At 45.7% G+C, this 23,623-nt stretch overlaps 1 protein-coding gene across 1 annotated transcript in view; it reads right to left on the bottom strand.

Moving 5' to 3' along the window:
• Nucleotides 1–23,623, bottom strand: part of LOC126537444 (cell adhesion molecule Dscam1-like) — a 235,629-nt gene that overhangs the window by 36,381 nt on the left and 175,625 nt on the right. Inside the window, exons 9-17 of the mRNA XM_055074253.2 lie at nucleotides 16,003–16,164; nucleotides 10,700–11,002; nucleotides 8,993–9,112; nucleotides 7,651–7,824; nucleotides 5,123–5,270; nucleotides 4,547–4,695; nucleotides 3,563–3,694; nucleotides 2,158–2,325; nucleotides 527–597 (exon numbers count right to left, since the gene is read on the bottom strand). Of these exons, the coding sequence (XP_054930228.1) occupies nucleotides 527–597; nucleotides 2,158–2,325; nucleotides 3,563–3,694; nucleotides 4,547–4,695; nucleotides 5,123–5,270; nucleotides 7,651–7,824; nucleotides 8,993–9,112; nucleotides 10,700–11,002; nucleotides 16,003–16,164 (1,427 nt within the window). The remainder of the gene's footprint in view (nucleotides 1–526; nucleotides 598–2,157; nucleotides 2,326–3,562; nucleotides 3,695–4,546; nucleotides 4,696–5,122; nucleotides 5,271–7,650; nucleotides 7,825–8,992; nucleotides 9,113–10,699; nucleotides 11,003–16,002; nucleotides 16,165–23,623) is intronic.

Raw genomic sequence — 23,623 nt, 5'->3', positions numbered from 1 at the left:
GCGCTACTAACAACTGTTCGTTCTAACAACTAAACACAATTTGTTCCCTTCTGTTGTCGTCGTGCGACTTCTTGCGCTTTGCCTCAAGGTATGCAGTACAAGCAAGCCCACCAGTCTGTTCCCTTGGGCGTTTTTGCATTTCGCCCCAATCGAAATGCGACCGGCGCGGCCAGGATTCGATCCCACGACCTCGTGCTTAGCAGTGCAACACCACAGCCGCTAAGGCACCGCGGCGGGTGACAGTGACTACATTTTAATATGAAAAATGCAGAGAGGTCGGACGGAGGAGCCTCTTTCTTTTTTTGGCCTGCAACATAGCGTGAAACGCATTTTGACACAAGTTTCTGTGCGCGTCTGCTGAATGTTTCGGGGCTGCGAAAAATTTTCATGCCTTTTGTACGATGCGTAGCGAAGGAAAGTCTGTCTTGAGTGTCCACCGATGGCGAAATTGTCTGCGCTCAACAAATAGACATTGGACCCACGGTAGGTTTTTCCTAAGGTACCCAGGAGTGATTAAGTGTCTTACCTTCCAGGATACTTCTATTTTTCTTGAACTGACAGCTGTCACCTTGACACCTTGAGGAGGTGTTGCAGGCACTGCAAAAGAAGTAATAAATGTTAACCAGGCTTTCGCGCTCGATTAGAATATCACATTATGCGACTGTTTTCTGGCCTCATATGCATTTGTCAGACGAAAGCCACCTTTGGATATACAATACTTCTGAAGGTTTTCGTGCGTTTGCCAAAAAAATTAACGAATGAAAATTTTGTCCATATGTCATTTTATAAAGCAGCCTTTCCGCTTGTTGGCATAATCTTTTTCGGCTTTGCACGCAAGTAGCAATTTATCGATATGTTAGAGTTGATTGTTGCCACGAAATATTCGGAATATTGAAAATCAAGCCTTTAATTTTTTTCTATATATTTTATTTTCTCCTTCCTCGTGGACACTGCAAAGATTACCCAGAAAAATATTTATGAAGACGTATGAGCAGACTACTTTCCTAGGTGAACTTACTGACACCCATTAACGCTGGGACGATGCAAGAGAATATTGTTTTAGACCATAGAGATTTTCGTTAAAAATGCTGTGTGGCGTCTTTGCGCATAACTTTATTAGCAAGGTGGGCATACATTGCCGCTATTAACGAGAGTATCAGTAAACTGATTAACAAACAATTGGTAATTTACCTTCAGTTCGGCACTTTGGGGCATTTCTTTGAATGACAAGCTTGTCATGAGGAAAAAGTTCAAATGATGACTTGAGGGGTCTTTTTTCCCCCTTTGCTCCGCACAACGTCGCAACCAGTCGCAAGAAATGCTAATACGACACGTTTTGCGTAGCCAAAATCTGCCGCGAGGTGCTGCATTAGCACTTGCCGCGACGTGCCATTATTAAAACTATGTGTTACACTTCATCACGGGCATTTCCGTTAGACGTAGTTTCCGCGTGCGCTCGATTTCAATATTGTTTGGATTGAGCGCTGAAATTCGGTAATGAATTTCTCGAGATAGGTGCAATCTTTAAGTTCATCCCTTTCTTTTTTTTTTAATGGACGTGCAATAACATATGACTGCCTACAATTGTGCCAAATGAGAAACCGCTTCCAAGGCTATCGTAAAAACATTTCTAACAGTTTTTCTTAATAACGCTTCTGATACTTAGTTTGTTAGCGGCAAAATATGTCAGCGTCACCGAAGAACTTATTTGCGACAAAACCATGTTGGCTACGCTCATAGACATTTTATAAAAAATCTGCAGGGCATGAAGAAAGCACTTTGTACACATATAGCGTGTTGTAATCACCTTCACCCTTTGACAACATTATTAATGTCGCTATTTATTCGGTCACTGCTACAAGTACAAGTTTCACATGAAGCTATAGGCGGCTTAGTGCGAAGCTCTTTTCTCGTGTTCTGCCTGATGCTGCTCACAAGAAAGAAGCATATTGCCGAAAAAGTTCCCGCAAGAATTATTTTTTTTTCGTTTAGCTCAACCTAACAGCCCGTGTATTTAGCACAATTCAACAAATATTAAAATATTTCCTTCATGTATTTTTTACGTCTCATCATCCAAAGGTTAGATGTATCCTATCACTATAGGCTTAACTGCAGAGTATTTTACTTGTAGGATGGCTTTGCAACGTCGGACCGTACCTTCTCCGTCGGTGACGACGGTTAGCGCTTCGCTGGGAGGCCCAACCCCGATGGCGTTCTGGGCCAGAACGCGGAAGTTGTATTCGGCGAGGGGCTGCAGGTCCTGCACCGTCACCTGGCTCTGGTCCGACTCGGCCACCATTTCGCTCAGCTGCTTCTCCCACGACTCTACGGAAACACGCGTTACGTATACGTCATCTTTCAACGCTGGTTTGGCAATAATATAGGTGGCGGAGCCCATTTGGTGTTGGTGCAAAATATGGCCTTCAGGACAAGGCTGAACCCGGTGCAAGCAAATCTCATCTCGAAGGTCTTCCTCGACTCCACCGAGCGGATTGAAGTGTCGCCCCTCGACTGAGAAGGACACTACGCTTACCAAAACACTCCTCAGTAATTCCTAAGGCGATGAGTACTCCGATAACCGCACATTTAGTCGAGCGCGTTTGTGCAGTTGTCGTGTACCTCTGGCTACAAATATTTCGCTCGAGAATCGCCTCGTAGAGTATCGTTGAAGTGCACTGGCTACTTCAGTTAGAGAAAGGCACTGCCACCCACTTTCTTAAGCCGAGACGGTGTGTCAATCACGGCAACATTATAGAGTATAAGGAGAAGGCCTGTCATTTAGCACTGCTTCGGTAGTCAAAACTTTGCGGCTCTGCACCTTAACGTAGCAGCATTCAAATTAAAAACAGTGGTTATTGGGGCGTCTCTGAATGAAAGTGATTCGCAGAATGACTCTCGCGCACATTTGTAAGCACACGCGTACCTGAACGCATGCGCGCCAGATGAAAGGATCAATACGCTCCATGAATTGATAGGGAAATTTTACAATTGCTGTCTTCAGCATTTCCTGAGTGACGAATCAGATCGTTACCGCGTCCGAACATTCTGAATGTGGCTAGCTGCCGTAAACAACGCGAATGTTCCTCCACATATACACTTGCTGTAAAGGTGAATAAAAGCAAAACTCATCAATGTTGGAAGCCATAGCCTATATTTTTCTGCGTCGTCACCGTTACAAGAGTAGATAGATCAGCGTGGTTAAATTGGGTTACTAGAACAGTCTAGGACTTGCATCTGCGGTTGTCTGGGGGCTCTGCCACGCATCCATGCATTTTCTTCTCGATACCATATGTCATGCTTTTCACGATTCATGTTGAGCTGGCAGGATGCTCTTCGTGTATACGCTACCCTTAAGCAATCAATAATACGTTTAGAATGACCTTTTCATGTTTATTTAGAAAGTAGGACAGGAAAACTTCCCGAATGTCGCTTTCTCCCTCGTCCCAAATTTCGACAGTTTGTTAGATGCCCAAGCAAATAATGATTCTAACTTGAAATTTCTCTCAAGATAGTATTTCTCGCGAAGGCACTTACAAGGATTTACATTTTCGCTCAATCTTACCTGCGCTCCTCTTGTACTGCACGATGTACTTGGTAATCGGGGAGTTGCCATCACCCGGACTCTTCCACAGAATGGTAACAGATCGGCTGAGCACGTTGAGCACTTCCGGTCTTGGAGGCTGTTCCGGCCGGTCTGGTGAAAGTAAAGATGGCGGGCATGTACAACATAAAATTGCCGTTGAATATCCAAAAATAACCCCTAAGTTTTTACGAAGTGATTTTTCTGCGCAGTAAAGGAATCCCGACAGTAAACTGCTGTTACGGGGTTGACAACTGTCTGATGAAGCACAAAACCGGGATGCAACATTTCTGTATCAGTACTCCCCTGAACGTTGTGTTCAGTGCAGTTTTCAAAACCCTTTGAATGCAAGAGAGTTTTAGAGCGGGTTCGAAAGTGTCACTGAAATTTTGGGAATCGTAGCAGTTTGCCTCAGTTGTCACGTAGATTTTAAATTGCGCAAGCGCGGAGGTAGGCTCTGCTTGAGAAATTTAACAGGCTACAGTTCCACAACACTTCCTTGAAAGTACACTATGCGCCGGGTCCAATTCAATGGACGTTATCTGCTAGCGACTTGTTAGTACTTGAATGTTTACGCGCCATAAGCGTATCGATATATGAGAAATATCAGCACGAAGTATAAGCAGTATTGCGTGCATAATAATTAACACCATGACCGAGTTACTAAAGTAAATAAATATACCATAATTCATGTAACTAATATACCGCAATGTAATCAAACGAAGTTTTGTACTGAAATATTCGGAAATATCAGGATGTTTATATCCTGGACAGGTCAACTGCTGTCAAACGATGTTGTCTCTATCTGTGAGCTGTCTTCTGATTTGTTCGAACGTGAAAGCGCAACCGCAAACAAGCGGATGTGCGGAGATCGTTCAGATGTACCTGCGGATGGTTAGTTCAAGGAACAGCCATTTGATTTTCTAATAAGTGGCAAGGTGCCGCCCGCTTGTTGGTGAGGCCTACCTTGTATAGAGAGGTGGGTCACCTGCTCGTCCTGTCCATACGAGTTTGACACGTCGCACCTGAAGGTACCGGTGTCGTTCTTCTCGGCAAACAGGATTACTAGTTCCGACCAGGGTGTCTCTTCCTCAGAGTGATCTTCGATCGAGTACCTGCAACCGCAAGAAGAGAAAGCAGTGTTCACGCCTACAAGCATACGAAACTGGTTCACGAGATCGAATGAGCGTATTAGAACAGAGTAAAACATCGCGTCGTTTCTGTGGACTACCGTCTGCCTAAGATGCTATCTTCTGCAACACTGTGAAGACGCCGATATGGTAGCATCCTCCCAGCTGATCTCGTTCATGCTTAAATCGGTTACGCTTAATTATTGCCCAAGTGTTGACCATGTGTAGCGTTCTCAATAGTAGAAAGTCTGCAGTAAGACATTTTTTTAATTAAACAGTTAACTTCATGGAACAAACACATAGTAAAGCCACCCTGCGCAAACCTCGCCATGAACCATTAAATCTCTCTCTCTCTCTCTCTCTCTCTCTCTCTCTCTCTCTCCTGTGCATGAACAAAGAGCCTATGGCCTACCTGGGACTTGAAAATGACTTAATGGGCTTGCTGTCCTTGGACCAGAAAAATCTGATGGGCTTGTCCCCAGTGGCTTCACAGCGAAGCTTCACCACCTGGCCTCTTGCTGTCGTTTGGGACATGAAACGCTGCCGTACCTTGGCCGGAGCTGAAACAGAAGTTTAAAGAGAAAAAAAAGAGACCTTGGTCCCGCATTTTTATACTTTCAATCCACGGTAGTTGCAATGTGTACTTATTTTGTCAGGTGTAAAAATTCTTGGGACGTTCTAAAACTGTGACTTCGCCACTAATGTTTCAGTGTTGTGAATATAACAGTACCTATAGGTTTCTTCATGGGGTTTGAGCTGTTTATATGGTTAAGCAGTCTTGGTTTCGTCTCACAGTCAGGTGAGCGATGTTAATGAAATTTCTTGAACTTGACGGCTGCTTATGCTCACGGTAATATAGAATGTCTTACATTTCTTTTCCTTAATCGTCAATAAATAGAGAGAAAAATGCCAGAAACTCATAGGGTTTAGAGATTTATAACAGTATAAGTGAGATAAATTTAAACTCTACATTCTAAAGGAGGCGCGGCCTTGTTGGCATGAATATACAAGCCCCTACTTCTTGCGAATTGACAGTTATGTCAATTTTATATGCCAGTGAAAATGCAGTTCTAATGAAAAAGTATCGACACTCATTGATAAAATCTAAACGACGCCAAGCGTGTTAGATTTACTGAAGTATCGGCGGGTAGCGCATGGCGTCGGCAAAGCCTCGTCGCCTGTAGCTGTTATCTGTCTGTGTAAATGGTACGAAGGCGATGTATGATGCTTGTCGAGCGAAGAATGTTGATGAGCGACGTATGCACGGAGAAGTACGAGACATATCTAAATATATCTAAGGTTTCTATACGCATTGTGCCACAGTGGCACATACCCGGTTGTTGAAGTTGTTGTACACTACGCGAAGCAGCACCCGCAAAGTAGAGGGAAGATGCATTGCAAGATTTGCTTTAATATTGCAACACAAATGACATTACTACCAGAAACTTCACATACACAGATTGGTCCGTTATTTGATTAAATGAATTCGGATGCCCCCCACACACACACATATGTACACTGTCGTCCTTTATGAAAGGGAACACGCGAGCGCGTGGCCTGCGCTCTGCGGCGGCTATCTACAGTGCCATCAACCTACAGCTAAAGAAAGTACGTCCGCTTTTGGCGTCATCTCTTGGCAAACAAGATAACGACCGTGCTTGTGCACCACGCTCGATTTGTTGGCGGTAGACGACACGCTACAGCCATCGCCCGTTGCGCGAGTGAAGAGGGAGCGTAACTAGCAGCGCTTGTGCACCGGCCATGACTCGTTATTTTGTTTGCCAACAGATGACGCCAAAAGCGGACATGCTTTCTTAAGCTGTCGGTTGATGGTGCTGTAGGCAGCCACCGCAGAGCGCATGCCACGCGCTGGCGTGTTCCCTTTCATAAAGGACGACAGTGTACCTCAGGGAAATTAATGTGACGCCTGAAATGAACACCCGTTTAACATAATCTTTAGGTTTATGTCTGCGTAAGTATCGGCGAATTGTTTCGCGCCTTCGCATCTTTTTTTAACGCATAGCCTGTGAAATTATATATTACATAAATTTAATGTTTGTAACAACGCGTTTCTTACTGGCGTTCACAGTTATGTTAGAGCATTGTCATTCACTGGCCACTCACTATCGTGTGCTATGGGCTTTTGCAGATTGTATGTGCAAGGTTCTATTAGGGTATTTTTTACTCATCCAAGTATTTACCGTTCTTGTAAAACCCATAACGTGAGGACTTTGCTTTCGGCAACTCCAGGCGTGCAGTTTTGAAACGCTATAACAATACGGACACAAATATCTATGCCGCTACGCACCTCTATTTTCATCATTCGAGGGAGAATCATCCTGTTTAGAAAATATTGTTTGTGAGAAACAAAGTGTGGTAATATTATACGAGATCAAGTGTGATTAGTATGAATGAAATGTAGTAGTATGATTAGTAGTATGAAAGCTTATCGGTCACTGAAAGCATGATAAATTGTTCTTGTCAGGTTTCTTGTTTTGTTTTCTAGCAGTAACATTTAACGTTTAAGTTAATGTTTAGGTTTTCCGGTTCCTTACAGTCGCTATTTTCCAGAGTTGGCTCGAAGAAATCTCATCTGGTAAATGCAGTGCCGCCCGACGGAGCCTCAAGAAAGGGAAGCAGAAATAAGTCACGATGCATTCCAGTCTCTCGTCGACTTATCCGCGGTTAAGCGGCTTCAAGCATGCCACTTTGAGCAGCTACAGAATAGGTGTCGCACGAAGAAAGGCGAAAAGTTTAGCACATGTGCCTTTCTTTTATCGATAACTTATTTTGTATATAGTAACTTAATACCGCTATGAATTGGTGAACCAAAGCAGGTTTACACGCCTAAACTTGCGTCCGATTTCCGTCTTCCCTTGCTTACAGTTCACGATGGCCATCTCTGAAACTGCGAAGCGAGCATCAGAGTGCCTTACTCACAATGAACGTTGACCTGGACGACGGTGTACAATGGCAGCCCAACGCCATTGGTGGCCTCGCACATGTATCCGCCGGCGTCCAACGTCTCCACCTCTTGTATGACCAGCGAGCCATTCACGAGCGCTTGCATGCGAGAGCTGCTGATGACCGTGCGAAACTCGGTACCCTGCAGCCCTGCGATGAGAATAACGAGTTCAATTTGATGCCAAAGCTAGTCACCATGTTGTACGCGTTTCTTAGTAAGAGAATTTTCAGGACAGCGCTTTGATCGGTATGTGTGCTTGCGAGGGAGTTGATTTTTGTTACAAGTGTTGACAAAACTAAAGCTAGCGACAAACCAAACAAAAAGAAGCTTAACGTTAAAATATAGGGACCCCTTACAGGAGTTCAGTTGCAAGTAGAAAGTTATCGGCTCACCCTGAAATGAAGTGCGGAAAGGGCTTTTTTTTTCTTTCCTTCTTTCACTTTTTTCACTGTAGGGAGTTTTTTTTTTTATTATACAGGTGCTGTCACGTCGGGAATGCTTGATTAAAAAACTGATACTTTCTCTTACAATTTCAGGTACCGTCCTTAAAAGTGGCCAGTTCTCTCGTCGAATAATTTGTCGGAGACACAGCACGTCAGACTTACGCTACTAATGCTCTTTCGTGATGACGGTTGACTTACTTTGGAATGCCTTGGAAGCAACAAAACGAATCACAAAGGAATTACTATTAAAATTTAGGTTATTCGTTCATGGTAATGGCACAACAAACAGCTCAGATGCCACATTTCACAGGTAATGTTATACTTTACCTATAACGACTGAAATAAAATAAATAAGATTGGTTCGTATTTTTTTTTCTTTTCCTTCTAGTATATACGAACGTTTTCAGAGGTGGCGCTAAATTTCTAATCGACATTTGTTTTCGTATTTCAATGTCATCTTTATTACCTTGATTTTTTCCAATTGTATACACATGTATACCTCTGAACAAAAGTATACGGACCACAAGGTCATCAAAAAAACAAAATTTCCTTTTAATTAGCAATCATAAACGGAAACCGACAAATGTACCAGAAACTTCGTAATGCCAAGTTTTGTCTGCAGTCTTTAATTTGAAGTTGCGTTCACAGACAGAGGGCAAAATGAGTTTTATCTCGTAATCCCTGGTCCGTACACTTTCGCTCACGGGTGCACATATTGTACCGAGTGGCAGACCGCTTTCACTATAGTTGTAGCAGATTCAAATGTGGTGGAACAAAAATACTCATGGGTGTGTTTTACTGTTAATTTTAGCGCATCACGCCCCCTCTGTTTTGATAATGTTTTGATAATGATGATGTAGAAGAAACAACACACCTGCCGACTTTTTCCAGCGCACTCTGGGTTCCGGGGTGCCGTCAGCTTGGCAGTCCAGGATTATGCGATCGCCTGTCGTCACCGTGGTGTCTTTGGGCTCCAGCCGCCACCGCGGTGGAGCTGCGTCAATAACGCGAATCAAAGCGCAGCACACATAAGGTCGCACGAATGCTTGAAGTTCTCAAGAAAATTTATTATTCTCTTAAATATGAAAAATGTTTGCAATGGAGCTCGTTAATTATTTAGGTTATCCGGCTTAGCGATGTCACCCTGCGTGTTTTGTGGTGAAGTCGCCTAGATTGCCAGATCCCGTATACTGGGTCGACATTACTACAGCTGCGCGAGCAATATTTTCTGCCGTTTTGTTCGTTCTGTAGTACACTGTGAACACATATTTCTGCGCATTACTTATCAGCGGCTTCTCGCAAGAAAAACACATATAGTATAGACAACAAGCGACGCCTAAAACCAAGCGTACGCGGTAGCCACACAATACATAGCCTTTACATAGCCGTTACATAGCTCGCGTCGCCTCCAAGTCACCCACATCGGTTATGCTTCGTTGTTTGTCGAGCTGCACGTTTGAGCCTGCAGCACAAAACACTTACGCTTTTTGGGGGGCCGTAGTATTTCCCTCCCCACCTGCGCTCGGACTTTCAGGCTACGGTGGTAGGTAGGAATGGCATAATAAATCGGAAAGCGCGCATACGCAGACATACCGAAAGCAGTGGCTCCGTGACTATGGTGTAGTGCAGCTGAGCACAACGTGGCGGATTGAGTTTGCGGTCGTGGCGGCCACTAGTCGACGGAGCCTGATTTCAAACGCACTCGTGTGCCATGTTCGTGGTTCCAGAACCAGGTCGGAGCCTTTCGTTATGGTGACTCTTATAGCCCCTGTGGGACGTATAACCCAATAAAGTAAATAACTAATGTAAACCATAAATTTAAAAATAAATCAGTGTTTCGATCAGTCAATGAAGTGACTTTTAAAGCAATCAATCAATCATCGCGGCACTTTCACAGAGTACACCTGACGAATTGCGCCAAACCAGGAAAAGAGCGGAAGCTTATGGGCCGCTAAATGCCGCAGCGCACCTGGCGAAAGCCGGGTGATACTTCCGACGGCCCCTCTGAACAAGCGACTAAAGCACAGGGAAGCAATGAAGAACAAAACCTCGACTAATATAAGGCAATAGTCTGGTTATTTCCTATGTAAGGTACTCTCCTTAGACGACTATTATAAATAATAGGATACATGGTAGCGCGAATCAAGCAACGTTCATCTAACGAAAATATGCTGCGTTATTTTTTGGCTGTAATTTTGCGCAATGCGAGAAGCAACGTTAGCTTTGACATGCTTGCACGAGAAGAGTCCAATGAACTGCAGTTATTGTCCGGGCCGTGAGGCTATTGGCAGATTTCTCACGAATGCTACGATATAATGCACCTCATCTTTCGAATCGAAATATAGGAAGAACGGTAAAGGGGAAGGGAAAGCATAAGAAAGACGGAAAATAAGAGTGATGGTAAAAAAAAAAAACAGTAATCGCATCCCCCATTCTCCTTCTAGTGCAGTGTTTTATAGAAACGGCGCCAGTATCCACTGGTACGCCACTGTAAATAAATGAAAACCTAATAGAGCTGGCTTTGCTGTTTACATTTTCCCGTACTAGAACACCCGGTCAACGAATGCACGTGAATACTGACCGTAAACGACGAGCGGCGCCGAGTAATTGATGAAGGCGGCCTCGTTGGCAGCCAAGCACGTGTACACAGCCGTGTGCTCCTCGCGCAGCGACCTGAACACCAGCGTCGAGATGAAGTCGTCCACGTGGCCCGAGGAGATGCCCACCGCAGAGGTGGAAGAAGAGGCGGAGTCCAGAGGCATGCCATCTCGCAGCCACGACAGCCGTATGGGCGGGTCTCCCTCAGGCACGCTGCACGTGACGCTGGCTCGAGAGCCCAGCTGAGGCTTCTCGGGAAACGAGAAGGGCGTTATGGACGGTGGAACTGCGTACGACCGCCATAGGTGCAGACAAGACTGTAAGTACAGGTAGTTGCAGATACAGATAAAGAAAGTGTTGTTAAAGGACTACATTTCATTCTCATTGCTTCGACATCATCTCTTGGCGTTAACTGAACTGGTTCTCAGAGATTTCGATGAAGGCGGGAGTGGTTCATATCTAAACCAGCACCCGCCCAACGGAGAAGCTCTTGTGTTTGTAAAGCGTGCTCTGCCGCAAATACATTCATTTTAAGGCAAAGTATCCCTTGCGAGAAAATATTCTACGTTTAAAATTCCTACATCTGGTTTTCGTTTAGCACGACAGCCGCCAGTAAAGCATTCAGATAAAAAACACGTTTTTGTTTCAATTATTACACCTACTTTTTTATTGTAAATGGGTTAGGGCCCCATTACCCGCGGTGTAAAAGGCATAATTGTAGATAAACAGCATATTTAATTTCATAAATACCCCTGCTTACGGTATAATCGTGAAGGTTCCGCTATTAACAAAAGAAAAAAACCGTAAGCGTCACGGCTGAATGACTGAAACTGGCATCAATGCGCATTAAAAATTATGAACGGTTCACGTAATCGAGTAGTGAAGCGAACGAAGGAGAGACAAAATCCTCAAAAGTAGGCACCGGATCCTCTTTTTCAAGTCATGATACTGCTGGCTCGCACAATGTATTGTACCGGATAAAGTTGCGTCTGCTAAATGTGTTGACGCCTTCAATTTACGTTGATCGGTTAAGGGGGGGGGGGGGGGGGGGGGGCATCCACGAGAAATGAAAATGCACCATCAAAGAACTAATAATTTCTTTTTAAAGACTTGGTCTTTTAACTAATTAAGGCTTGTATTAGGGCTAGTTCGAATGTAATAATTAGAAAACAACGCTGCAGAAATTAAGGCGCACAAATAAAACGTGAACACGAGCGAAAACAATGAAGCACTTCTATCAACTTTTTTTATTTTATTTATTTATTTCATACTGCAGACCTAGAACAGGTCCAAGCAGGGTGGTTAAACACAACAATATTACAATGCATTATTCAATCAAGTAAGGTGGTAAGATACAACAGTAATACAATGAGTCAATCAATTAAAACAGGCAACAACGAGTTATTCCAGTCTGTTATAGTTCGGGGAAAAAAAAGAATACTTGAATACATCCGTCTGTGCAAAATAAGGTGTTAGTGAATTCGGATGATGGTGTCGAGTAAGCCTAGACGTTGTACTGGACAGATACGATGCAGGATTAATTGATAAGTCTCCATTAATAAGCATGGTAAGAAATCGAATTCTTAAGTGTTGCCTTCGCTGCTGAAGGACTTCGATGCCATCATCACGCATTATTTGTGAGGGGGAATCATAGCGAGAGAATTTAGAATATATCAATCGTACGGCTTTCTTCTGTACCCTTTCGAGACATTTAATATTTTGTTTAGTCAACGTGTCCCAAACAACACATCCATATTCAAGTTTAGGTCTAATTAATGAATAATAAGCAAGCAGTTTTACGTTAGGTGGGGAATTTCTATGTTCATGCCGCAAAAAATGTAATTTACGCAAGGCTGAAGAACAGATATTATCAATGTGTAAATTCCATGATAAGTTGTTAGTAATTGTGACGCCCAAATACTTATATTTTTGATTTCTTAGATTTATTTCTTAGAAACTTATTTATTAGAGATTCCTTAGTGAATTTCGCGTCTTTAATGCACCGCGCGTAGTTGTTTGCGCACTGACGTTTCTGCTCACAGTTTGCCTCCTCCTGTTGATGGAAGCGCTTCATCGTCTGCGCTCGTGTTCACGCTTTGTGTGTGCGCCTTACCTACTGCAGTGCTGTTTGCAAATTATTTACTAATTACTTTACGGTAGATAATTTTGTGAGTTGTAGCCGGTGAGCTTGCAAGACACATTACCTTAGAACGAATTCTGAGTATGGCAACGGTTGCGAGATAATCCCCGTCAAACTCGGGGTTAAAATTTTCTCATGCACCCCTTAATTTTTTAGGAAAGTCCGTTTTATGCATTCACGCACAAAAGAAACTCGAGTGCCATGTACGAGGGCAGATCAGAAAGTATTTGCTCCTATTTTTTATTTGCCAAAATAAGGTACATACAAGTAATTACATATATACGTACAATTTTTGAACTAGATTACTCGAAAAAGTGGACATTACTTCCACGAGAAAATGAAAATGCACAATAAAAAAACTAACAAGCTTTTCAGATGAATAGGGCTTTTAACTAATCAAGACGTATCTGGAGAGCCATGCACGAGGGCAAATCAGAATGTATTTGCCCCTATTTTTTATTAGCCAAAATAAGGTACATACAAGTAATTACAAATATAGGTACTATTCTACGTATCTTACACTATTTTTTGCATTGTCCTTACACCGGTTCCGACATTTGTTCCAGCGCAAGGCTAAATTTGAGGTGCTCCTGTCGTAGAATTCACTCAGCTGACTGTGGAACCACCGCCGGACTCCTGTCTTGGCTTCATCGTTGCACGAGACTCGCTGTCCTGCGAGCAACTTGTTCAGCGCGCCGAAAACGTGAAAATCACCAGGGGCGAAGTCCGTACTGTACGGAGGGTGGTCCAGACACTCCCAGTGAAATGACCGGAGCTTGTCGGCGGTTTTGATTGCCACATGTGGCCTCGAATTGTCGCAGAGGAAACATCTAGATTCCCTAGGCGCTTTCGCCTGATTGCAGCCAGGAGGCGCGACAGTGTTGAACAATAATTGTCGGCATTGATGGTTGCACCTTGTGGCATGAAATCCAGCAGGAGTGGTCCTCGGTGATCCCAGAAGACCATTAACATCGCTTACCCAGCACTCAACAGAATTTTCTTGTCACAGGCGAACCCACATGTTTCCACACCATGCTCCGCTGCTTCGATTCCGGCGTTAAATGCAGTATCCACGTTTCATGGCCAGTAAGAATGCGGTCCAGGAAACGTTCACCCTCCTCGGCATACCATTGCAGATGATTCACTGAAGCAATCATTCGCTTGCCTTTCATCGAGTCACACAACCCCTTAGGCACCCACCGACATAAAACATTCCGGGACCCTAAGGACGCGTGAAAGATGTCGCCAATACTCCCATACAAAATGCCAAGAGAGAGAGAGAGAGAGAGAAATGGGGGGCGGTATAAAGAAGACAGAGATGTTAACCAGTCAAGAGTCCAGTTGGCTGCCCTAGACTGGGGGAAGGAAGAGGGGGAAGTGAGAGAAGGCAGAGAGAGATAGGCAGTATAGAGAAGTGCACGGACGGTACTAGAGTCAAAGCCGCTCGTACGAACCCGACGTTCTCAGAAAGCACAAAAGTGCTTCACTGCCATCTGAGACGGTGATCGGTGGGGACGGTGTTCTACTACTGTCTGTTCACTCAGGGGACGATCATCTAGTTTTCTGAATTTGTTGGACGTAGATTGTCATTGTACTTCAAATTGAGGGCAGTGGCACAATAAGTGGTCAATGTTCTCCTCGCATCCGCAAACATCACGTGCAGGACTGTCAGCCATTCCAATTAGTGCTGAATAAGCTTTCGTGAGGGCAACTACCAGCCGCATCCGACATAGGAGAGCCGCTTTGCGTCGGTGCAGTCCAGCCGGAGGTCTGAGTTGCAGTGAAGGGTTTAGTCTGTGCAGTCTTGTGCGCCTTGTATGTGCGGTATTCCAGTCTGCTAAGGAGAGCGTGCGTGCTAGAATGCGAAGTTGTCTCGGAGCGTCTGTACTTGAGATAGGAATGAAGACGCAGCGGTTTTCTTTGTTTGATGTCCGAGCTGCCTTATCTGTGTCATCATTTCCTACGGTACCGCAACCATTGAAAAGTGATACCATCACCTTTTTTCTCTCAAGGGATGGATGAGTTCCATGATTTCGCACGTGAGCTGATTGTGAGTTTCATGTCGGAGAAACGACTGTACACATTGCAAGGCCGGCCTCGAATCGCAGAAGACTGCCCATTTATCACATGAAGCGCGTGGCGGAGAGCCGCGAGCTCGGAATGGGTAGACGTGGTGATATGGGAAGTCTCGAACAGCTGGGTTATTCCCATTGTTGGTATAACTACGAAATGCCACGCTCCTAGGAAATGTCCTAGAGGTGCACACGCCGACCCGCTTTCGCCATTGCATCTATGCGGAAAATGTCAGTCAGCGACGCATGCGGCCTCCCCGAACGCTCATTGTCATGCAAGTCTTCACGTGCTCTTCACGTGCTTCACCACCACCTCACGCTTCTCAAAGCGAGACATCTTTCCGCATAGGTGGGCTGCAGTTTCCTGCGGATTTCGATGGGCGTTCGTCACTTGCTCCATAGAAAACGAACCACGCTTCGTTGCTCGCACGCCGTGGACGTGTGAAGCACAACCAGCGTCTTCAACAACTATAGGTGCCGTACCGTGGAGCTACCGGCAGATAAGACCAGGCCGGTTCCAAAAAAGAAAGGTCCACCGCTGGGAATTGGTATGCTGACTTGGCATATACAGCTGTAATCTGGCTAAAAAAATAGAGGCAAGAACTTTCTGATTCGTCTCGTCGTATTTCGTCGCCCACTTTAGAAATGACTATATCGAAACTGGTGTCGTACTGAGAGTTAGTTCCAAAGTGGATACGCCTATCAAACGCACCGTCTGTAATTCGCAACTTGTAATACGTGTCCTAAATCAACTAGTTAAGAAGATAATTAGTGTACTTTTGTTAGAGCGTTCGAGCAGGTAATGTCCGCCCATAGAGTGATAGAGTTGAAAGTGTAGAATTGCGGTATTTTTACAAAAATCCTGTACAATGTAAAGAAAAGAAAACCGTGTTATCCCACCAATGCACGACAACGAGGACAAATAACCATCCCCATACACGAAACCATCTTTCACACCAAAGCCGATCAACTTATGTTTTTCCCTACTAGACCGATGACCATACCATATCCGCCGGTAATGATGGCAAGAAAGAAAGAGCGAGCAATATGAAAACAAAAGTCTAGAGCACTCACCCAGCACCCTTAGGTGGAGATAGTTGTGGGCTTCACTGCCGTGCTCGCTGCTGACAGAGCAGGAATAGCGCCCCTCGTCGTCCTTACGGCTCACCGCCTCCAGGACCAGGGAGCCGTTCGGGTAAGTCATAACGCGTTTGCTGCTGGGCAGGCTCTTGGCGTCTGTGAGTGCAAGGGCGAGTCGGGAAGTACGCGGCAGATCCGATTATGGCACTCATAAGTTAAGCCGTTTGCCAGAGCTTCTTGCATTATATTTTGGTGATATAGCGAGCGACTTAGCTGTTCAATGAGAGAGATTGCAAAATCATCCACGTGCCACGCCTCCTGGAACTCAGCATAGCTTCAAGTAGGTTGCATAGCTCTGGTGACTAAAGCGGGCGAATCGGAAAAATGTCTTGTTTTTCATCGCACCCTTCCCGCAGCCGTGCGGCCTTAATGGTGATCAGAAAACAATGTTTTTCGCCTTTTCTTTGCGTCAGAGCAAAGAGGATTTGTTAACAAGAAGTCATTCGTCTTTCATACAGCATTATTGTCAAATATTTGGTCACTGTGACTTGGACAGGAGAATTATTGTGTTTTACTTGGGCCACTTACTGCTAATGTAGTATCTACGAACATAACATGTGCTTGCTCAGGATTTTTGCAAGTATTGCTTTTTATTGTGATAGCATTATACGGAGACTCAAGGCGCATCTTGATGTGATGGAAAATTTGGACATTGCCCCTTCAACAGTCTGTTAACTTCACCGGAATACACTAGCGCAACTGAATGTACAACATTTTCAAAAACGTATTTTTCAAAAGTTAGCAACGTCATGAAACATTAGAAACGGTCTTAATTTTTATTTTATATTTTATTTAATTGTTATTGAAGTAGCAAAGCCTCCAACTACACCGTCGAGACAGTATTCTTTTCTATAGTATCAGACGAATTTACGACACTTAGTCGGATAGCACTGTCTACTTCGTCAGGACCAAAACACTGCTATAACTCGGCATCAAGTGCCGACTAAGTGACGTAAATCCGCATGTTATTAGAAAGAAGTACCCTTTCCATGTTGCTGTCAAAACTTTGTTGAAATTATATTTTCGAAAATATCGCCTATTGACTTACGTTGGTGCACAGCGGCGAAATTTAAGAAATTTTTATAGGGAAAATGTCCCCAAATACCACGGTGTGCGCCCCCATTGCCCTCACCGTGGTGTCAGCGTATCGAGGACGCGCGCGTGACCCGGGCATTGAACGTTAGAAGTTCTTCAGAGAGACGGGCAAGCCCTCCAGGGCTTGCCCGTCTCTCTGCCGCGCGGGCTCATCGATGCGTGGCAGAGGATACCCATCTGTGCACGTAACTGTTTAATCGGCGGTGATCGACGCATAGGCGGATGGAGCAGCCTTTTTTCTTGACAAGAACAACAGGCGACGACCGCGGACTGCAGGACGGTTGAATGGTGCCGCGCTGAGAAGCATGTCGTCGACTTCTTCGGAGATCACACGACGCTCACCACGGAATACGCGGTAAGGGCGCTGTCGCAGAGGCGCTTGGGAGCCGGTGTCAATCGGATGGAGGACAGTGTGAGTTCGGCCTAATGACGCCTTCTGGAAATCAAACAAGCCACAAAACTGGTGTAGAAGTGCAAGAAGTTTCTCACGGTGTGCCTCTGCGAGTTCGTGGTCGATAGTGGAGCCAAACATACTTAAAGATGGGCGACCAGGAGTACCAGTAGAAGGTACCGGGACACTAAGTTGCCAGTTGTCCGCGTCGTCAAGGCAAAAGATGGAGGATACGTCTAATGCCTGAATTGTGCCTATACACTATCCACGCAGTAAGGTTGAGGGAACTGGCAACACATTCGTAACAAAGAAGGTTGTTGCGCCGTTGGGCCGGTCGAGAACGGCAAATGGCAACGCGAGATTTCTGCGGCGTTGAACTGCCTTGAAGGCTGTAAACAGAACTATGGAATCACCAACACCGGCGCAGGACACGGGGACTAGGGTTGTAGTACCGGATGGTATGTTCGTATCGTCGGCGACAAACAACTTTACTAACGTAGGTTCAATCGAAGCGGAACTCATCGCAGAGAACGCCACCACCGCACGAGCATATAGTCAACAATTGCATGATGGCGAGAGAGAAAATCCCAACCGAGAAGGACATCATGCGTAAAGGCCGGTAGCACAAGAAACTCAATAGGATACAGAACATCTTGAATGACGACGCGGGCTGTGCAGGCGGCTGACGGCTGGATATGGTGCGCGCTGGCGGTACGGAGAAAAATAAGTGACGCATCGGGTGGCAGTCCGAGCTCTGACGCGGGGAGTATCTGAAAGTGGCGCGAAAGATGTTTTCGAGTTTCTGGCCCGGCAGAAAACGTCAAACAAGGAGTGTTGGCCTGAGCAGCGGTACGCGATTAAACTTTGCTTTCACCTGGGCGAAACCGCTTCCGAGACGCTTGCCCTGGATGAGGAGGCTTACAAAGACGATGCCCTGTTAAGGGCCCAGGTTTTCTGGTGGTTCAGGGAGTGCGAGAACGGATGTGAGACCGTCGAAGACATGGAGCGATATGGACGCCCTTAGACGAGCGGTGTGGAAGAAAATGCGACCAAAGTAAAGCATCTCCTGGACTCAGAACCGGCGTTTAAGCATCAGGTTAATCGCCGAAGACCTCAACATGTGCAAAACAGCGGTTAACAAAATTATTTCTGAACATTTGAACATGCGGAAGGTTAGTTCGAAATTGGTGCCAGAAAGGTGGAGTGATGAACAAGAACAACGACGAGTTGACGCTTCCCCGTAATATGTTGGTGCTGTGAAAACGTTAACGGGACATTTTAGATGTCGTATATAAGGCGACGAATCCTGAGTCTCACACGCACACACGCGCGCACACACGTACGCACACATGCATACACGCACACACGCACGGATACGGACACACACGCACACAAACGCACTCACGCACACACACGCACAGACACAAATACACTCACGGGCACACACACATACGCGCCCACACGCACACAAAACACGCATACGCACACACACACGCGCACGCACGCGCAAGCACGCACACGCACACACGCACACACGCACGCACTCACACGTACACACACATGCACGCACACACACACGCACACACATACGAACGCACTCACGCACGCACACACATACGCACAAACGCGCAAACGCACGCACGCATACGCACACACACACGTACACACGCACTCACATGCACACACACGCACACACACATACGCACACGCGCGCACACATACACACGCACGCCACACACACGCATGCACTCACACATACGCATACATGCACGCACGCACACACACAAACGCACGCATGCACGTACACACACACACTCGTACGCACGCACGCACGCGCACACAGACACACACGCACATTGCCATTTACTAATCGTAGTCGGTGAGTGTGCAAGGCGTATACACTTGAAGTAAATCTTCTGGATCACATCACTATCGCGTTAACATTTCCCGAAGTGTGGGGCGAAACACATGGGTGTTCTAGTTAATTTTCTGCTTCAATGCATCGGAGCAACGATACATTTTTACGGCGAGTCCGATGGTGCGTATATGCGAAGTGGTGTCATCCGGGAAATTCATTTCTAGTGGATACACCTTGCAGACTCACCGGCTGCAATTAGAAAATTGCCGTATGTGTCGTAAAGCAAATAATTAAGGTGGTAACTAAATAAGTTCTGTTGATGCGTTGAGTATGTGTTTCGATATCTTGGGCAATTAACGTCCGCCTCTTTGAATATTCCATCTCAAGGACTAGAATTATGTAATCTTCAGCAGGCGATATTTAGATATTCCGTGAGACTTGGGCAAACTCCGGCGATTTTTTTATGACAACGGATGTCGATGAAATTCACTAGGTACGTTCCTCTGAACACTTCCGTCATGTCCTCAGAAAAGCAGGTTCGAGAGTTGCAGAGATTTTTTACAAATAAATTTGATTAGTTGTCTCGAACACCCCCACCTTACCTCTTCCTCAGTTACAGGCTACATTGTGTATCACGTCAGGAGTGTTCCATGCAGAGGATGCCGGGATCATGCAGACGACAGTGACGAGAGCGTCGAGGAGTCGACGATCGTGAGCTAGTGCATGGCGTCAGAAGTTCCTGTCGCGAGAAGTTGCGTTCCCTATAGACGTTCAAGGGATGGGCTGCATGTGGTGTTCCTGCGTTGCTGGCTGCATGAACTGCAGCCCTCGCTATCCGCACACACAGTTCGAGCCGATGCCGATCGCGTTCAGCCTAGGTTAATCCTAGATGCCACAGTCGCGGAGTTCGTGCGTCTACTGCTGGCGGACGTGAGCGGCTGACTTGAAGCTAATTACGCCATTAGGATGAAGCAAATTGCTTCTGCAGTTCAGTTTTGGCCATACGGATTTCCAATAAACCATTCCTCATTTCGTACAGAGCACACACAAAAAGCGAGAAGCGACGACACGGAGCAGTATCGACTTCGGTACGTTGTCGTTTTCGACGGAAAGCTGCAGCCGCACTCGCCGGCACTTCCCTAAATTAAATGAGACTACGAACATGAGTGTGTTTTTACGTATTGTCATGCAGACTCATTATTTAGCTTCCTACGTGCACTGCTTGCCTCGTATCCCAGGTGGGCAACAAGCGTAGCTAGGCTACTTCGACACACCAGCGTAAACAACCACTTCCTTCAGCTGCCAACGGTGTCAATATGGCATCGGCGTTCCCGCAAGAAAACTACGCTTTCTCGAAATGAACGGTCATGCACGCAAAGTCCTCATCTGTGTCTACTTTACGGAACGTATAATCTACATGAAGAGAATATGAAGAATGATGAGTAGCCAGCATAACAACGTTCCCGTACTAGGGTATACCGCTCGCTGTTTTCGAAGGTGTGTGGTCGCTCATATCAGCACAATTCAGAGTGATGTAACGATGCTTACATGTACAAAATTACCTTGTTTTGATATGTTGATGTCACCAATGAGCGGCTAGCATTATATCTCAAGCGAACGACGAGTGGTCGCTGTACCTGCTGATGTAAACAAATGCACTGGTCGGTGCTCCGAACTGTCAGCGGCGTTCTTGGGAAATACAAATGCGGGAAGTCGTACGCCACAACTTACAGCAAGCATGCCAAACACTTCCCTAAGAAGGGTTAAAACACGTAAAATAGCAAGCAGCACGTATAAAATCAGCGGTTATGGCTACCCTTGGTCTTCATGTTGCAGCACGATATGTAGAGCATAGGCGCTGGCTCTCGTGGCGGCGGGCCGAATGCGAACGGCGATTCGTGGCTATTGAATTCGTCAGAGTCATAACTCAACATTTGACAGATTCGAAGAGCTGGTGCAGCTGACATTGTCACCCGAAGGTCCGGCGCGGTCACGAATTAGCTGAGCGTCTGCTGTTCGCTGGTTTCGTTCACCCAGCAGGCGAGACCGGCATGCCTTGCGCGTCTTCCCCGCTGGGGACACTCGTGAGGTCACAGGAAGAGGTTTTCTCGGCTGTTCCGTCAAGTTTTGGTTTCGTTTTTGCGCTTTCTTACTTATTTAAAATTCTTTTGGAATATCCGGAACAATTCTACTATCAGACCCGTGACAGGAGGGTCTCGGGAACCTAAATATTCCATTATTTTGACATGGTAAAAACATCGGTAGAGTTGCCCTTTAAAGATGGTCGCTCAGTATAGTGGTACCCTAAACGGACCGTAAATTTGTAAGCAACTCAAAATAAGTTACAACTACGACGGAATAAATATTTACCATCGCATTCATTCAAAGACTTTTAACAAGATTAATCATTACAACACTGTTAACCGCAACTACGTACGCAATTTCTTTCAGTACAAACGGTATGAAACGGCAGAACATAAGCATTCACAACGTCAGCAGTAAATGCGGCCGCATATTCAAAGGAATGCGGTTACAAAGTTGTAGATGCTTTTACCGGGCCGCCATCTCCCGCTCGTATATTTTGTTGTTTTATTTTATTCGATTGTACACATATATTTATGCATTTTTGTATTTACGTGTTCGTTCGTTCGTTAGTTAGTTAGCAGTTTAGTTAGCAGTTAGTTAGTTAGTTAGTTAGTTAGTTAGTTAGTTAGTTAGTTAGTTAGTTAGTTAGTTAGTTAGTTAGTTAGTTAGTTAGTCCCTCTGTCTGTCTGTCTGTCTGTCTGTCTGTCTGTCTGTCTGTCTGTCTGTCTGTCTGTCTGTCTGTCTGTCTGTCTGTCTGTCTGTCTGTCTGTCTGTCTGACTGACTGACTGACTGACTGACTGACTGACTGACTGACTGACTGACTGACTGACTGACTGACTGACTGACTGACTGACTGACTGACTGACTGACTGACTGACTGACTGACTGACTGACTGACTGACTGACTGACTGACTGACTGACTGACTGACTGACTGACTGACTGACTGACTGACTGACTGACTGACTGACTGACTGACTGACTGACTGACTGACTGACTGACTGACTGACTGACTGACTGACTGACTGACTGACTGACTGACTGACTGACTGACTGACTGACTGACTGACTGACTGACTGACTGACTGACTGACTGACTGACTGACTGACTGACTGACTGACTGACTGACTGACTGACTGACTGACTGACTGACTGACTGACTGACTGACTGACTGACTGACTGACTGACTGACTGACTGACTGACTGACTGACTGACTGACTGACTGACTGACTGACTGACTGACTGACTGACTGACTGACTGACTGACTGACTGACTGACTGACTGACTGACTGACTGACTGACTGACTGACTGACTGACTGACTGACTGACTGACTGACTGACTGACTGACTGACTGACTGACTGACTGACTGACTGACTGACTGACTGACTGACTGACTGACTGACTGACTGACTGACTGACTGACTGACTGACTGACTGACTGACTGACTGACTGACTGACTGACTGACTGACTGACTGACTGACTGACTGACTGACTGACTGACTGACTGACTGACTGACTGACTGACTGACTGACTGACTGACTGACTGACTGACTGACTGACTGACTGACTGACTGACTGACTGACTGACTGACTGACTGACTGACTGACTGACTGACTGACTGACTGACTGACTGACTGACTGACTGACTGACTGACTGACTGACTGACTGACTGACTGACTGACTGACTGACTGACTGACTGACTGACTGACTGACTGACTGACTGACTGACTGACTGACTGACTGACTGACTGACTGACTGACTGACTGACTGACTGACTGACTGACTGACTGACTGACTGACTGACTGACTGACTGACTGACTGACTGACTGACTGACTGACTGACTGACTGACTGACTGACTGACTGACTGACTGACTGACTGACTGACTGACTGACTGACTGACTGACTGACTGACTGACTGACTGACTGACTGACTGACTGACTGACTGACTGACTGACTGACTGACTGACTGACTGACTGACTGACTGACTGACTGACTGACTGACTGACTGACTGACTGACTGACTGACTGACTGACTGACTGACTGACTGACTGACTGACTGACTGACTGACTGACTGACTGACTGACTGACTGACTGACTGACTGA

This window comes from Dermacentor andersoni, chromosome 4, assembly GCF_023375885.2.
Source record: "Dermacentor andersoni chromosome 4, qqDerAnde1_hic_scaffold, whole genome shotgun sequence".
Lineage (NCBI taxonomy): Eukaryota > Metazoa > Arthropoda > Arachnida > Ixodida > Ixodidae > Dermacentor > Dermacentor andersoni.
The sequence above is the reverse complement of the archived record's forward strand: the minus strand, read 5'-3'. Positions and strand labels throughout refer to the sequence as shown.